Source organism: Lepidochelys kempii, chromosome 10, assembly GCF_965140285.1.
Source record: "Lepidochelys kempii isolate rLepKem1 chromosome 10, rLepKem1.hap1, whole genome shotgun sequence".
Taxonomy (NCBI): domain Eukaryota; kingdom Metazoa; phylum Chordata; order Testudines; family Cheloniidae; genus Lepidochelys; species Lepidochelys kempii.
In genome coordinates, this window is record NC_136389.1 from 23,642,365 (window position 1) to 23,658,922 (window position 16,558).

General features: G+C 40.4%; 1 protein-coding gene across 16 annotated transcripts in view; it reads right to left on the bottom strand.

Annotated features, from left to right (window-relative positions):
* The window catches only part of CLEC16A (C-type lectin domain containing 16A), a 188,109-nt gene that overhangs the window by 119,092 nt on the left and 52,459 nt on the right, over nucleotides 1-16,558 (bottom strand). For all 16 annotated transcript variants that reach the window (XR_012161151.2, XR_013636404.1, XM_073362451.2 and 13 more), the window contains 3 exons: nucleotides 10,192-10,314; nucleotides 7,618-7,727; nucleotides 1,943-1,987 (listed from right to left, as the gene is read on the bottom strand). Coding sequence is in view for 14 of the 16 variants with exons in the window: in XM_073362451.2 (XP_073218552.1) it covers nucleotides 1,943-1,987; nucleotides 7,618-7,727; nucleotides 10,192-10,314 (278 nt within the window). In the remaining 2 variants the exon portion in view is untranslated. The remainder of the gene's footprint in view (nucleotides 1-1,942; nucleotides 1,988-7,617; nucleotides 7,728-10,191; nucleotides 10,315-16,558) is intronic.

Genomic DNA, 16,558 nt, shown 5'->3' on the forward strand with positions numbered 1-16,558 from the left:
ACCCTTCTACCAAAAAGTTGGAGTTTCTCTGCTTCTTTGTCCTTCGCAGTAGAAGATAATCATCCCTGATGTGATCTTTCACTCACTGCTAACGAACCTGATGAAGGCTGTGTGTAAAAAAATGTTCTTATCTCTGAGAAGGGACATACCACCTCCTCTTGGTTCTCATAGCAGTCAGGGGCAGAGAAGCCACTCTACTTTGTATGCTACAAAAGGCCACATTTATGGGCAGAGCCACTTGAACGCCCTGCAGAAGTTAGTATGTCCATCAGTCTATGGGAAATCTCCTGAATCACTTCAATTTGAATATCAAGAGAGTTAGCTACTCTAACAATTCTTGATATGACCTGAAATTATCATGGACAGGAGAGGAATCCCCAGACATTGTGGTGTCATGAGGCAATGAGGAAGATGAGTTCAAAGGCAGCTGGGTTTGAACCTTCTCTAATGGTTAGGCTTCTGCCACAAGAATTTGTGGAGGAGCCTGTGGTTCTTGCTCAGTACCAAAGACAGGAACCTGAACATTTTCATGGGATCTCTGTCTCAGCACCTGCTAGGTGACTTTGCAGCAGGAGGAACAGGGGAAGACTGCTGTGGGAGGGTGACTCAAGGGTTCCAAAAAGGCCAACAGTGAGGCACAGGACCCCAACTATAACTGCTCCATGGATCTCAGTTTCCAGAACGCCTTCCAAAGTCAGAAAGCTACCTGGGACTGGGATCCTCCCAATAATGGCAATGACTGGTATGACTTCCTATCCTGGAAAGGTGGTGCGCAGGAATCAACCTCTGACTCTGAGGAGGATCCAGAGTGATCTGTAAGCCACTATGGTGCTGTGCCACTCGATTCTGGAAATGGAACATCTGCTGGATGATCGTACTTGGACAACATACTTTGTTTATCCCTGGACTGGACAGGATGAGAAAAAAGAGTTGGACATTCCAAGGACTTGACCATTGATGGCACTATGACCTGCTGTCCCTGCCTTGAAATAGCACTTCTGCTGGGATAGACTGTGCTAGGGCAAGGGAAGAGAGAGGGGACCAGTACCAGTAGGCCTATCGCCTGTGTGACTGAAGAATCTGGCACAGAGAGGCAGAGCAAAACTCTACGTGCTGCACAAGTATCAGGTGTTGTCGGCACTGAGACACCTCCTTGGCCCAGCAGTTGCTGCACCACAAGTGTAGGCACCAAAGTAAGAACTGGCCTCGACCACGCAGAAGCCAGTGCCAGAGTCAGAGTCAATGATTCTTACACAGATATAGCAGAGGTCGGTACCAGGGCGCGTTGTCTACCTGCCATATCTGCTACTCTGAGGATAGATGGCAAAAGGGATCTCAGTCTCCTGCCAGAATCAGATCTACCCATATTAGAGGAACGGTGTTCATTGGATCTTGTGTGTTTTTTCCTCAGCACAAGAAAAGGGGATTGGTGCCTTACCTTTGATCTCTGGGGGGTAAATGAGAACGTCTGGAGGGGCACATACAGCAAACATAGATGTACTTGGCACCTGCACCAAGTGGGAAGGTTCCAAAGATGGACACAAGACAACCTCCCTGTCCTTTTTTGTATGCAGCTTCAAGTCTTTATAGGTCCAGCAGTGGGTCTTGAATGTGGCCCCTCACCCAGAAACTTCAGGCACCTGCAGCGAGGGTCACTCACTGGCAGAAACATCTTGAACCAGCATAGGGCTTAAAACCCTTCTGAAGTCGGTCCAATAAAAAGATATTACCTCACCCACTTTGGCTCTCTAATATCCTGGGACCAAAATAGCTACAAAGACACTGCATACAATATGGGCAATATAATTTATGGTACTTAACTCCATCATTTTCTTCAAATATTGTGTGTATTTTTTCTACAGTGTAGTCTACCTCAGTTGGAAGAAGAAATGTTTAAAGTAAGAAAAAATTAATTTTATCCACCTCTTTAAAAAAAAAGTACCTTATAGAAGTGCCGCAGAAGATGAACACTCTCTTCTCTTGCACCCTAGAGAAAAAAAAATAGATCAGTGATTAGATTAATACCCAAAATTAAGGTTACTTACTTGCAACTGGAGTTCTTTGAGATGGACTCTGCATATTAGCACTCCTGGGATGTGCCAGCGGGTACACTGAGACAGTGAAACTTTAACTAGCAGTGGCCACTGGAGCACTCATGTCCTCTTGCCCCTCCCCTTACCAATCCCAAATGTTCTTGGGGTCAGGCTATAAAAGAAGCTGTAGCGCTCCAGCCACCTCTGCTTCAAGTCTAGTTTATGAGAGTAAAGGAAGAGGGGAAGGTGGTCAGGGAGTGCAAATACGCAGTGTCCATCTTGACCCACAGTTACAAATAAAATACTGTTATTTCTCCTTCAAGTGGCCTCTATATATTCCCATGCATGGGAGAGACTGGCAAGCAGTAGATGCAAAGGAATGCGAGATGAGAAGTCCTAATTAAGAAGTGAATGAATGACTGCTGTGCCAAACTGAGCTTCAGATCGGCACTTGAGGTTCAGACAGCAATGTTTTGTAGGAGTGTGAACTAGAGCTCCAAGTTGCAGATTTACAGATTGGTATGTGTCTGAGATATGGTACTGAAGCTCCTTTGGCCCTGGCAGATCAAGACCTTATATATTCCATTCCTATTCCTGAAATGAATGTAAAAGCCTCTCCTATACAAGCTTTGACCCAGATGAGTAATGTTTAGGAAGACACAGCTTGTCCCTTTTTATTCTAAGCAAAGGAGATATAGCTCTGGTCAATGTCTGAACTCTTTATTCCCATCTAAATAGTAAGCTAAAGCTTTAACATGAAGAGTATGCAGTTTGGCTTCATCCTTCTGCACATGAAACTCAGAGAAACAGAAGTGAACTGATTAATGTGAAAATCTAACTACTTTAGGGAGAAATTAGGGAGTGAAGATATACAACTATTTTGTCCTCATGAAAAAATTGTAAATGGTGGTTTTACCATACGTGCCTATAACTTGCTCACTCACCTTGCACACAGAACTGCCTCCAGGAGTGCTACTTTGATAAATGAAATAAAAACAAATTCTCCCATCGGCTCATATGGCCATTTCATTAAATGTGGGAGAACCAGATTTATGTCCTGCCAGGATGACAGTTTAATAGGAGGATAAATGTTAAGAAATGTTTAAAGATGTTTCACAAGCAAACATTTATCATCAAAAGAATAGAAGGCTGATATGGCAGATAAATGAACTTTAAAGAAAGCAGCAAGTCAGATTTTAAGCTGGAGCAAGTATTCCAGTATACATTGAATTGGGCAGTCAAAGGGGATGTATTATTACCTGCTGACACTGAAGCTTTTCAGTTTTAAATTGTACCATTTGATTAGATTATTTTCTGGAGCTCATTAAGACATTCTGAACATCAGCAGAACAAAAGTAGTTCAAAGTCCATTAGAAACCTATTGCCCATGTGGTGACATGCAGTGTGCTTTGATCTAGAGGACAGACTCCATTATCTTGTTGGATCAGTAAATATGGAGTAACAGGCAGCACTTTGTAGGTCCCTGCTAAGAGGTACAGTAGGTCTGGGGACCATTGTTCTCTGGGCCAAGCAGGTGTGAATAAGATTATCTTGACCTTGTCCTGATTTACTTTCCTTATGACCCCCTGCATAAGAGGATAGGAAGAAAGGCACGCAGTAGTCCTTGCCTTCATTATATGCAGAATCAAAACTCAAAATGCCTGTTTCTCTGTGCTTATGAACAAAACCTTTGACACTTCCAAACTTCTTTGTAAATAATGTGGTGTCCCCACCATGCAGAGAATTCCTCCATCATTGGTGTTTTCAGTGACCACTTGTGAGCCTCTGTTGTTATTCTTCTTAGTTGGTCTGTCAGGTTGCTGTTCTCCCCTGACAGGTGCATAAGAATACATCATTCCCATAAAACTGTAACCTCTCTGCAAAGTTGAGTAGAATAGGAACCTCCCTGTTTGTGATATTGTTCATAACCACCTGGAGCCACTGTGCTGGAGGTGACATAAGAAAGTTTTTAATGCCCAGCAAATTTCTCTGAGCCCCAGAAGGTTTATTTGTAACTTAGTCTCTGGGGGATTTTAGTGTTCCCTACACTGTGAACCAGAAGCAGTGAGGCCTCATCCATTGTTGGCACATCAGAGGTAACTGTTAAAATGGAACAAGAGGGCTGAATGGTATACCCCTGAAGACATTGCAAATTGAGTGCCCCACCTCAAAAATCACAGCACTTTCTTTGGAATGGTTAATTTTCAATACACACTGTCTGTACTCTGTATCTGGTTGACAGCTAGTGCTATACGGTTCTCATTTTAAGATTAGCATATAGGGTGACTTATTTTGAAACTAAAAATCCCATCAATTTGAGGTAAAACACTACTTAATATCCATTCAAAAGGTAAAGAGCTTTTATAGGAGATTGGTAAGAGTAACTTTTCAATTTATCATGAACCCAGATCTTTCAAAGGGAGTATATGCAGAAGAGAGCATTGTAAAGGTGTTCCTTTGATTACATAACCTATTGTTCAAATGGTTCACATAAATTCCCTCTTATGTGAGTTGCCACCACAGATGCACATTTTGTAAATACTCTGTGGCAGCAGAAAGTCCAAAAGGGACCACCTTGTACTAAAATGATCCTGCCCCACTAAATGAAGGTACTTGTGATGAGTGAGTCTTTTGGAGATATGGAACAGTTGTCCTTTTAAACAGAGAGCAGCAAACCACTCCTTAAGAACGGGAGAGTATAGTAGAGGCTTGGGTCAGCATATGGAAATTAATTTTTCTGATGAAAGTGTTGAGCTTCTTAAGGTCTAGTATAGAGTGAAGACCTCCAAGAAAAGACCCTGAATAGAGCCCTGTGTTTCTCCTCTATTCCTTGGCACTACCCTCTTTTGGGGAGGGCAAGAAGCAAATTATCTCAACAGATTTTTGCAATGAGGGTTCCTAATAGGGAATGGAAGGATGAATAGTTTTGAACTGTACTGATACCTCTTGTAATTTCTAAAAAAGACACTTGCCTGTGGAAATGCAGTGGAAAAAATGATCCAGTCGGGCTCTAAATTGAGGGAAATACACTTGAATTAGTACTGGATTGCCGTTCCTGGGCAGTATGTCAAACTTGGGGCCAAAGGCCAGACATCACTGCTCTCAAAGATGATTGTTTGCACTGATTCTTGAAGTTTCTTCAGTAGCCCTTTCACTGTGAAGAGGACATTGTTAGTAATAACAGTCTCCTGTGGGGAAGTCGAAAAGAGGAAGACTATGAATGGGTACCTGAAAACCACGTTTCCTCTTGGGCTGTTGCTAGATGCCCAGCAACCTGGCAGGGTGTCTGGTCTAATTTTTCCAGAAACCTCATTAGTTTTGGTACTAAACAGTCCTTCTCTAAGGGAAGATCCCCAAATTTAGAGAGAGACTTTGTTTCTGGAATTCTTGCAGATTTAAACAAGTGAACCTTCTAACAGAAACTGCAAAAACTACAGCTCTAACTGCAGAGTCGGAAGAATCAAGAGATGTTCCCAAGTCATATTTTGCCACTTGCTGACCCACCATAATGATGGCATTTGCGAGTTCTCTGTTAGCCTGGGAGCAGTTCAGTAGGCACTGACATTTTCACCCATATATGGTATTGGTACAGCAAGATCACTGCTTGTTACTCAAACCTAAAGTGGAGGAAGAGAAGGCTTCCTCCAACCCCATAAATCCATGTTCTTTCCATTCTTATATGAAGCAGTACAGAAGGACTAATCGACCTTTAGACCTCTGAACAGCCACTTAAACCACCAGGGAGTTTGATTCTATGCGTGTGTAGGAATAGGAGAAGCCATTTTGGGGTAAATGACATAATTTGTCTGTATTTTAAAATATTGGTTGAACCAAAGCTGGGCTTGCCCACATGAGCATCGCAAATTGTAAAATTCCATTTAATACTGCTGAGAGAATGTAGGATGTCAAAACCTGCATATGAACTCTTTTCTTGAAGTAGTTGGTATTCTTTCCACTAATTTGCAAAAGGCAACAGCATCTTTGCATTTTCATCAATGGATAGTCAATCTTCGAATACAGGATCTGTTTTCTGAAGTTTGTGTAAAACCATCTACTCTTCATCTTCCAATGTATTATGCACTAGAGTGGGAAATTGTTCTCTCCCCTTCAGTTTTACAGACAAATCCAGTATCTTTAGATGTGAAGGTTCAAAAGGAGACTGGCATTGTCTGGTTCAATGATTGGAATGAAGGTATGAGTAATGTCAAGGAGCTGGTCAATAGTGCCTTCTCTGCCACGGCAGCATTCACCAGTCTAGCCAGTAATCAGTCTGATCAATTAATAAAAATTAATAATAAATATCTTTCTGTGGGGCAGGCAAGGCACCATGTGACACTGATCCTGGGAAGCCTGAAGAGCAAGCAGCAGAGAGTTTAAAGCCAAGCTGCTTAATTTTTGGGTCTGCCATCAAGGTTTCTTCCAGGACTAATGCTTGGAGCAGCCACCCGAACACTAAAATCCTAATATAGTATAAAGTTTTGTTAGAATATGTACAGATTTTTATTAAAGATAGTTGGGCAATTTAAGAAGGACCAATGATCGAGAGCAATTCCTAATCCATCGCCACTAGTAACTGGAAGGAACTGAACTGGCCAGAGAGCCACACCCTTTCCTAGTCTCCCTCCTAGGTGTTCAGGAACAGTGAGGGAAGGGGAAGGAGGGAGTGCAAGAGCACTCTAATAAGCACTCCTAGTTAAGGTTCCACTGTCTTAGCTGTATCCAGTTGGCATATCCTATGAATGAGAATATGAAGAAGCCACTCAAAGGAGAATTATTTCCTGATAATTTCATTCAGAAAAAAAGCTGATTATATACTGGGATGGTTTCTATGTACTCAGCCTCCCAATCTTCATCTTGATGAAAAGAATAGGGGTTTTGCATTTACAAAATGCCTTTCATCTGAGCAACTCAAAATGAGTCACAAATAATTAACTCTCACTGCACCATTGCGAGATGGGGAGCATCCAAATTTTACACAGAAACACAGGGCATATCTGCACTGCCCCGCAGTTTGAACTCTGGGGGTGCGAACAGCAGTGCACACAAAAGCGTTGCCCTGTAACTGCCCCATGGGGATGCTGCATGAGAACTAAAAGGTTCATACTTCCCACTAACTTAATCCTCAAACAGAACCACGTTAATGTGCAGTAGCAACAGTTTAGTTTGCATCTGCAACATCCACACAGGAGAGTTACAGTGCAGCACTTTGGTGTGCACTGCTATTTACACCCCTAGAGAGTCAGAACTGTGGGGCAGTGCAGAAGAGCCCTTATACACAGCTATCTTGACACTTTCCGGAGTTCACACAGCAAGGTGATGGCAAAGCTGAGAAGACAACCTAGGAGTCCCACCTCCCAACTCCTAAATCTAACCGCTAGACAGCCTCTTTCCTCAGATAGTTCTGTGCAATTAAACAAAAGGTATTTGCTGTAGAGATGGATTATATGAAACTAAACAGAACAGAATGATCTGTGCAGCTGTAGTTCATGTCCGGCTGCCATTATAACCAACAAAACCATTACTTATGTGGGCCTTAACGCTAAGACACTTTCTTTAAGGTGATAGCTAAGTAGCACACACTTACCTCAAGACAAGCAAGGTGAACATCTTTTATAATACTGCCACTTTTAGATAATACCAGCTGCTTTAGTAATAGACAGCCCAGTTCCAGTGTTGCCAGACGAACTTTTCCATCTAAAGTAAGAAGTCAATTACAATCCTGATGTACAGGGTATTTACTCAGGAGAAATCTTTTTTACTCAGAGGCTTTCCATTCCCTCCCCCCCACACACACACACACGCACACACAAACGGCCACACACAACAAAACCAGACTATACTACAACGGCATGATCTAGTCTCAGGCACATAGATTATGACCTTGCAAAATAGTGATCTCTCAAGAGAAAGCTAAAGGTTATTTCTGTCACTGATGGAGTCCACTCCTTCTCTGGGAGCTGTCAAATCACTATTGCCAGGAGACTCAGCCCCAGACACAAAACTAAAAGCAAAATTTTTTGGCTTTGGGATAATCCAGCAAACAGGATTTTTCAAACATTTGGGGAAAGGAAACCTTAAGAGCTCTCTTCTCTCCCCATCCCCAGCTCACTCCTTCAGGTTGAAAAACTGCTACACCAGTGCAGCTTTCATGAACAGAAGTATAATTATCATCATTCATTGTCATGGTCCAGGATCTCATTGTGTTGACAATATACAAACACAAGACTGTCTGCCCCCAATCTAAATATAAGATGACAACAGGTGGATACAGATAAGATACACACAACAGGTGGATTGATGGGGGAGAACAAAGAGCCAACATTGGTCAGCATGACAAGCAGCAGTCTCAGCACACCAGCAGTCTAACTGTTAAGTTTTTTCAAGGCATTAAGAAAAGAGTTTTAAGGAGGGATTTGAAGGAGAACAATGAGGTAGCTTTGCAGATGTTTATGGGTAGTCCCTTCTATGCATGATGGGCAACTTGGAAGAAAACACAGGGTGTTTATTTGAAAAACAACAACAAGTGGGCCGTTAAGGCTGGCATCACTGAAAGAGCAGGAGTGGGAGTGAACATCTCAAAAGCATATGAGACAACAGGTAGCATGGGATAGACAGTGAATGGCCTTGAAAGTGAAGACAAGTAACTTGTGTCTGATGTGGTGGGGAAGGGGGAGCCAGCGAAGGGAAGCAAAGTGGCAGGTGACCGATAAAGCAACAAGCTAGGAAAGTGATTGTTGCAGCAACATTTTAAATGGATATGAACGAGGCAAGACTGCCTCTGTCAAGGCCGGGGGCGGGGGAGGGGGAGGATGTTGCAGTAGCCAAGAGGAGACTTTGATGACATTTTTAGCTGTGTAGATGATGGGAAATACCGTATCTTAGCAACGTTATGTTATGCAGAAAGAATTTGCCATGTCTAGATTCTCACATCTAGGCTGTGTTTAAATCTTGCAGAGAAGATGATTATGCCCAGATTACAGGGAGGATGAGGATGTTGCCCACTGATAGAGAAAGAAGGGAGGATGGCAGTATTTGGGGGGGTGGGGGTGGGGGGCTGAAATTAAGACCTTTGTTTTGGCCATGTTGATCTCAAACTGACGGTTGGACATCTATGAGATTTCAGAAGGACAGGAAGAAATTTAAGTTTGGATAGCAGATGGTGGTTCAGAAGAGAGGTAGATCTGACAATCCTCAGCATAAAGATCATATTCTTATCCATGTTTCTGGATGAGATTACTCAGAAAAATTATAGAGGGAGAAGAGGACCAGAAACAAGGCCCTGTAGAGCCCCGTCCAGAGTTGGAGCAGGAGGGGGGAATAAGGAGACTTCTCTGAATCATGTCTAACACACTACCAGTTTTGCCCAGCAGTGCTAATTATGGATTCTAAGGAAGTGCTTTTGTTTAAATAGAAACCAAGCAGTGAAGAGCTAATGCTTGAACACAATGTTTCCATGAGTTACTTAATTTAGAAGAGGTGAGATGACTAGAGCCATTGGAAAAATGGGTGTGTTCCTCCCCGCACCCGCACAAATTTGAACTTTATAAAAAAACGCCTTCATTTTTCTGATTAACAAAAAAATTCAAGGAAAGCAGATTTCTGTAAAAAAAAATTTAGCTGAATGCCCAAATTTTGCATAAAAAAAACTTTGATTGAAAATTTGTAATCAGCCTAGAAATGAAGGACAGCTACAAACTAAGGAGCCAAATACTGCAAGAATTACACATGGAAGTAACTTTACTCGCAGCAGTAGTTTTACTGAAGTGCATGCGTGCAGGATTGGGACCTAATATCAGTTACTAAAATGTAAACTAACTCTTGTTATTGCTTGCTGGACATTTTGCTTATGTAACTCAACAATACGCAGGAACTTTAAGGTCTTAGGCCTCCCTGTTGTCTTGAATACAATAGCAACTATTCAGAAGAAAAACAGAATTCCTACTTACTCTGCTCCCCAGTGGAATGCGGCTATGTGTGTCTCTTTCACAGGCCAGATCTGCTTATCATCTGACAAGAGCTTGCTAGTTCCAGTTGAACAGCAGCGAGTCACTTCCCCATGGGGGAAGTACTTCAAATATTTTAAACATTGACATTACATTTTCGGAACTTATTGCTGCACAAAAAAAGTAATCAGTTGACATGATCAGAAATGCTCTACCTGGTTGAGCAGCATAATTCATTATCCTGATGAGCCTTTCTGCAAGTACGTGGTTGTATGAACTTTTCTCCTCAGCATGCTGTGCTGGAAGCTGAATTCTCTCCAGCTTGACAGGATCAATTCCTTTTGAAGCAGAAGAAAACAGGAGGATATTTATTAGCTAATAGCTATTAAAAATTACAATAAGTCATCTTGAAAATGCAGAGTATCACAAGCAATATAGAACTGCATTGGCAGAGAGTAAAATTGTGACATTTGAATGGCTGTGGCACAGTTGGAAAAGAAAAAAAAAAGACTGAACAAATTTTACAACCTTCCAGGTTGGGATTTTCAAAAAGGAGCCTGAAGGATGGAATTCCACTGAAATGGACACCTAAACTTCTTCAGTTCCTTGGAAAATCATTTAAAAGTATTATTACTTTGTTGACAACTGACCAAGTCATGTAAGGGTCCTGCTGGAAGTCTGATTTAAGAAAACCAGAGAAAATTTTTTTCCTACGTGTTAAGATTAATTCTCTTAACAACCAACAGTTACCAGGGAACAAGCCAGATTAAAAGGTTCATAATTACAACTCCAAAATGCTAAACACACTGGCTTTTGTGAAAGTACCTACAAGAAATTTAAACAAATTCCAAGTTTTCATGCCAAGTTGGATTTCTCAGAATATTCTGGTTTGAAATATTAGCCTTTATGAAAAACATGTGTTACAGTAAGACCTCAGACAATGGTTACAGACTGTTAAGAAGCTCATTGTCTTGATTCCAAGTAACTCTAAAACATTTCCATAATAGATCAGAACATTGTACTCCACTTTATTGAATTTCTTCCAACCCTGAACTCCTGCTAAGCCAATCCAAATGTCACTTGTGATGCCTTATGGTTATATCTTTTTTAAGTGTGCTTTTCGAAACACTTGATTTCAGTGTTTTTTTTTAGTATAGCCTCACTTTACTTACTTACCAGATAAAAAGTAATTCCTTGTATGGTAAAAGTAAACTTTTATTTTGTGGCAGGTATCAAATTAAGCCTGTTTAACATCCTTCTTTCAAACAGTTCTGCATATTAGTTTTTCCACAGTTACACTGCTGACTGTAATTACAATTGGCTAATGCAACAGTTTTGTTTTCCCACTAAAAATCTTAAAGAAAGGCTTGTTTGTAAGGAATTAAGCCATTCCTATTCATTTTGAAATATGCAGCATTTTACCATACCCTGAAGTATGATTTGTGTAGTATGCTGAATTCAAAGCAAAGCATTCTTACTACAACAATGTAGTGGCAACACAGGACTCACAGGAGAAGTTTCCAGGTCTCATATACTACTTCCACAGTCGGAATACACCCAGCCATAGGAACAGTCTATTCTCTGCCATCTCAAATACTGAGCATGGCTTGTTGTTCAAAAAAACATAATATTTTTTACACCATAATCTTTATTACTTGTTACTGCTTAACAATTTTCAAACCATATTGTGCAAAGACTTCATAAACAAAACTGAGGGGTATTAACAGTGATCACAAAAATGCGTGACTGACTCTGTAGCGTGGAGGGTAACTGTGCCATTAGTAATCACATTTGCCTAAAAGGAGGGAAATAGATCAGCAGTAAAAGCCTTCTGCCAGCAAGTTACTATTTAAATAGGTGACCAAATATTCAACTTTTGGGTTTTTTTAGATTTATTTAATTGTGCAACCTGTGTAATGAATAGTAACATGTATGCAATGTGCGTAGGTACAAGACAACACAATAATTCTAAATGAACATGCACTGACTTCACATACTTAGCATGTAAAATGGTTCTATATGGATTCCAGGGACACTGTAGGGTCAATTTTCAGCTCGATAATGAATAAAATTAATTACTAGTGATTAGAATTCTGTGTGTGCTCTTACCCTTTGGAAAGTCCTACTTTGCTGTGTCTAACTAGGTGACACGTACATGAAAACTTTTCCAAGCCTGCACTATTAATGACACAACTTGAGCACCTGAAAGTTGCCCTTCTAAAGCAAGAGAGCACATGTCCTCAATTGTATTTGCATATTTCTACAGTAAATAGAACACAGCTTCCATACACTAACACCCATTCTAACAAGAACATAATTTGCTGATAATTATTTACACTTTAGATGTGTAAAGTACACCCCTAGATAGCACTCAGGGGAGAAGTACATGAGAAGTACACTTCCATCAGAAGTGGACATAAAAATAGCACTATTTCACAGAAACAGAACTAGCCACCATAACATACCATAGTAAGAGCAGTCTATCTGACAACCAAATCCCAAAGCCAACACCTTAACTAAGTGATTCTCAACCTGTGGCCCGTGAGCCGCTTGCGGCCCAATCAGCACAGCACAGCAGCCCATGTGACATCCTCAGGGCCATACAGGTAGTACTGGATGCGGCCCACAATGGTAAATAGTGCCTTAACTGAACCTGAAAGCAAATAGGAAGCCAGTGCAGCTTTTGAACTATTGTTGCTTTTTACCACCACCACCTAAAAGGTGGGAAGTAGTCTTCTACACTAACTTTCCAGTGGTCTTCAAATACAGTACATTGGATTATTGTAATCTAGACGACAGTAGCTAACAAACCTCTATATATGATTTCTCCACTAAAGGGTGACAAAGATAGACTGTTAACATGGGTTACATAATCCCCCAATTTAAGGACGCTCATACCAAAGTCTATAGAAGTTCAAATCCCTGTATGGGTCATCACTTGTAATTATGGCCTTGGCTGGATCATCATATACAGGGATTGAACCCAGGAGCTAAAAACCCATGAGCCTCTACTGCTAGAGCTAAAATAGTAGCCTGCATTAGTTCAGAGACAGAAGGTTCAAACCTCCATATATGGTCACTTATTAGAGGGGAAGTATCAACGCTTCAGTTAACATGGGTTACACAAGGGTTCTTATGGCAGGGCCATGATCAGGGGAAAATGGAACTAGCTCCTTGTCTCACATAAGTGGAAAAATATTATTAGCCAATGATGCCTCCTGCAATTCAAAACCCTAAAGATGACAAATGAACCCCCAAATTGCAAATCTCTTGGGCCAAAAATGGCCCAAGCCACACAAAACAACAAGACTCACTCTTGTAATGTCTTAAAAATTTCTTCTGCACACTCTCACCATCTGTGTTATCCAGGCAGTTTTCAGCCAACTCTCATCCAAATCTCAATTTCAATTAGACACAGAGAATGGGGAGGTAAAACAGATGGAGCTGAATCCCATCCACACATCAGTGACACTACAACACAAACTATCTCAATTACCTCTAATGGTCTCAAATACATATTAAGACAAAGGAATAATAAAATAGAGCCGCAGGGAAGTTTGCCTTAGAGACTGTTTGGCTGGTAAGCAATTGCCTAAAACCACATTTTGAGGCTTTTAAAAGTTCAGACTAGAACGCATTTAAAAGCGCCCTAGTCAGGTCCCGCAGAAGAATTAACAAACCTTATTTGCAATGGAATGCCAACTGAGAGAAACAGCATGGACATCTTCTCAAGATAAATCATAGACCAATGCCAACTTGATCATATCTAGGCTGAAAGACAAGGTGGTAGGGTTCAAGGAATCTGAGGACAAGACACGCATTTTGCTATAACCTTCACAATAATCTTCACCAAAAGAAAATAAAGCATGATTACTGGAAAGATTATCAGTCACAAAAATTGATTTTTGAATGACGACTGAAACTATGCATAGTAGTGTTCTCCACGTTCTACTTTTTTTAGGGAGGGCCTGGACATTTACCAGCACCCCCTGCAATTCCTCCCCTCTTACTATACTCAAAGCACACAAAGAGCCAGTGCCTTTTACAGTACCTTCAGAATCTCAATGGGCAGGATCTGCTGGAACTCATCCAGAAAAGACACTGCCTCTGTTCCTTCCAGACACGCATCTGCCCCTACAATGGCCATTTGCCAAGTTGGTGTCTAATTCATCTTATTTGTGAAGAACTAAAAAAATCCCTTAGCATGAAAGATAGACTCGGCCAAAGAGCCAACATGATAGCAAAATATGTTAAAAGGAGACATATTGCTTGTCCATATCTAGGTCTTAGATGGCCAAAAACTTTTAACAGAACAAATTTAATAATGGAGCAAATAGAGAAGCAGGTCATCAGGAAACACCTTCAAATCCATATACACAGGAACACACAAGTGATTATAGCAACTTTGCATGCCTATGACTAACTGATTTGGAATTGGGTTGCTTATGAAATTATATTCTACAAAATAAGAATAGTCTGCAGAGAGATTATAGTCTGAAAGAATACACATTTGTGATCTCATAAAGTATGCTATTATTGTATTGTGTCCTAGCCCAACAAATGGGACTCTTAATTCCCCAAATTAGACAAGCTAAAAGGATTATATTTGAAAGGAAGTGTTCTATAGGTACAGGGACCAGTGTTAAAATATTTATCTAGCTGGATAGCTGTAAGAAAGGGTTTAATGATGGATGCTGAAGTTATTTTGGTCTAACTACTGCCATTACAATAAACTACACATATAAAACCCACATTCATCTGCTCTACTAGAAGTTTAACTCCTTCAAATTTCACATTTTACAGAATTTCTCAAATTAACTTCACACATGCTGCATCCAAAGATGTACAGCGAGCGAACTGTATCTGATTTCATTGACATAACGTAACGAGAGCCTGATTTTTTTTTTAAAAAGTCCTGGCAGTCTAGCATTATTAATGCCCTTCAACATGAACTGCAAATGTAGCAGGTCAATGTTTTGCAACTGCATGCTAGATGATCCCAATAAACCATGGGGTAAGGAGTATTTGGTACATAATGAATTTCAGACCTCAGTCTTCATTTTCTTTTATAGGACTATCCCTGGTTTCCATCCTTAAGATGCTCAATCTGCATTATTTTGGTCCTATCACATCCACTACACAATTTGAGCTGAAAAATGGAGCCACGCAGCAGACAAATCCATTTCTTCTCTCCACAGAGTGTGGTTCTGTAGAGTTATTTTTAACCAGTTTCAAACCTTAATTTTCTATATCCCTGGGGAAAAAGTTGTCCACAGTTTTATATTCTTTCCACCCACGTATCCATAACCCTTAATTGGTTGTAAAATTAAAATATTCTGGACTTGCACCCTCACCTTCCAGGACTTCTATCATCTACTTGCCATTTTCCCTCACCTGAACCTGTTCAAAGTGTTACGAGAAATGCCTCTACCACTATATTGAAGTCATTCTCCCCCCCCACCCCCCCCACACACACTGTGCTGTCCTGAAATGCTGTGTTTTTGTTCAACTGATTTCAGTTGAAGGCAGTATGTTTCAGGAGTTGGAAGTTGAAATTCAGTAAAAATACTCCAGTCATGTAAGATACATTCTGTACTTGTCAGTATTTCAAAAAGATGCAAGAGGTGAAGTGGAAGTAGAAGTAGAATTTTCTATTGGAAACTTGAACCAGAATTCATTTTGATTAGGCCCGTTGATTAATCGCACTTAACTCACACGATTAACTCAAAAAAATTAATTGCAATTAATTGTAGTTTTAATCGCACCGTTAAACAATACTTTGGATGTTTCTCTACATTTTCAAATATATTGATCTCAATTACAACTCAGAATACAAAAGTATACACTGCTTAACTTATATTATTATTTTTGATTACAAATATTTGCACTGTAAAAATGATAAACAAAAGAATTTTTCAGTTCATCTCATACAAGTACTGAAGTGCAAACTTACAAATGTAGATTTTTTTTTTGTTACATAACTTCACTCAAAAAAAACAAAATACAAAACTTTAGAGCCTACAAGTCCACTCAGTCCTAGTTCTGAGTCGGCCAATCGCTAAGACAAACAAGTTTGTTCACATTTACAGGAGATAATGCTGCCCTCTTTTATTTACATCACCAGAAAGTGAGAATTGTAGCCAGCATTGCAAGGTATTTATATGCCAGATATGTTAAATATTCATATATCTCTTCATGCTTTGGCCACCATTCCAGAGGACATGCTTCCATGCTGATGACATTTGTTAAAAAAAATAATGCATTAATTAAATTTAGGACTGAATTCCTTGGGGGAGAATTGTATGTCTCCAGCTCTGCTTTACCCGCATTCTCCCATATATTTCATGTTATAGTAGTCTTAGATTATGACTTAGCAAATGTTGTTCATTTTAAGAACACTTTCACTGTAGATTTCACAGAATGCAAAGAATGTGAGATTTCTAAATATAGCTACAGCACTCTACCCAAGGTTTAAGAATCTGACGTGCCTTCCAAAATCTGAGAGGCATGAGGTGTGGAGCATGTTTTCAGAAGTTTTAAAAGAGCAGCACTCCAATGCAGAAACCACAGAACCCAAACTAC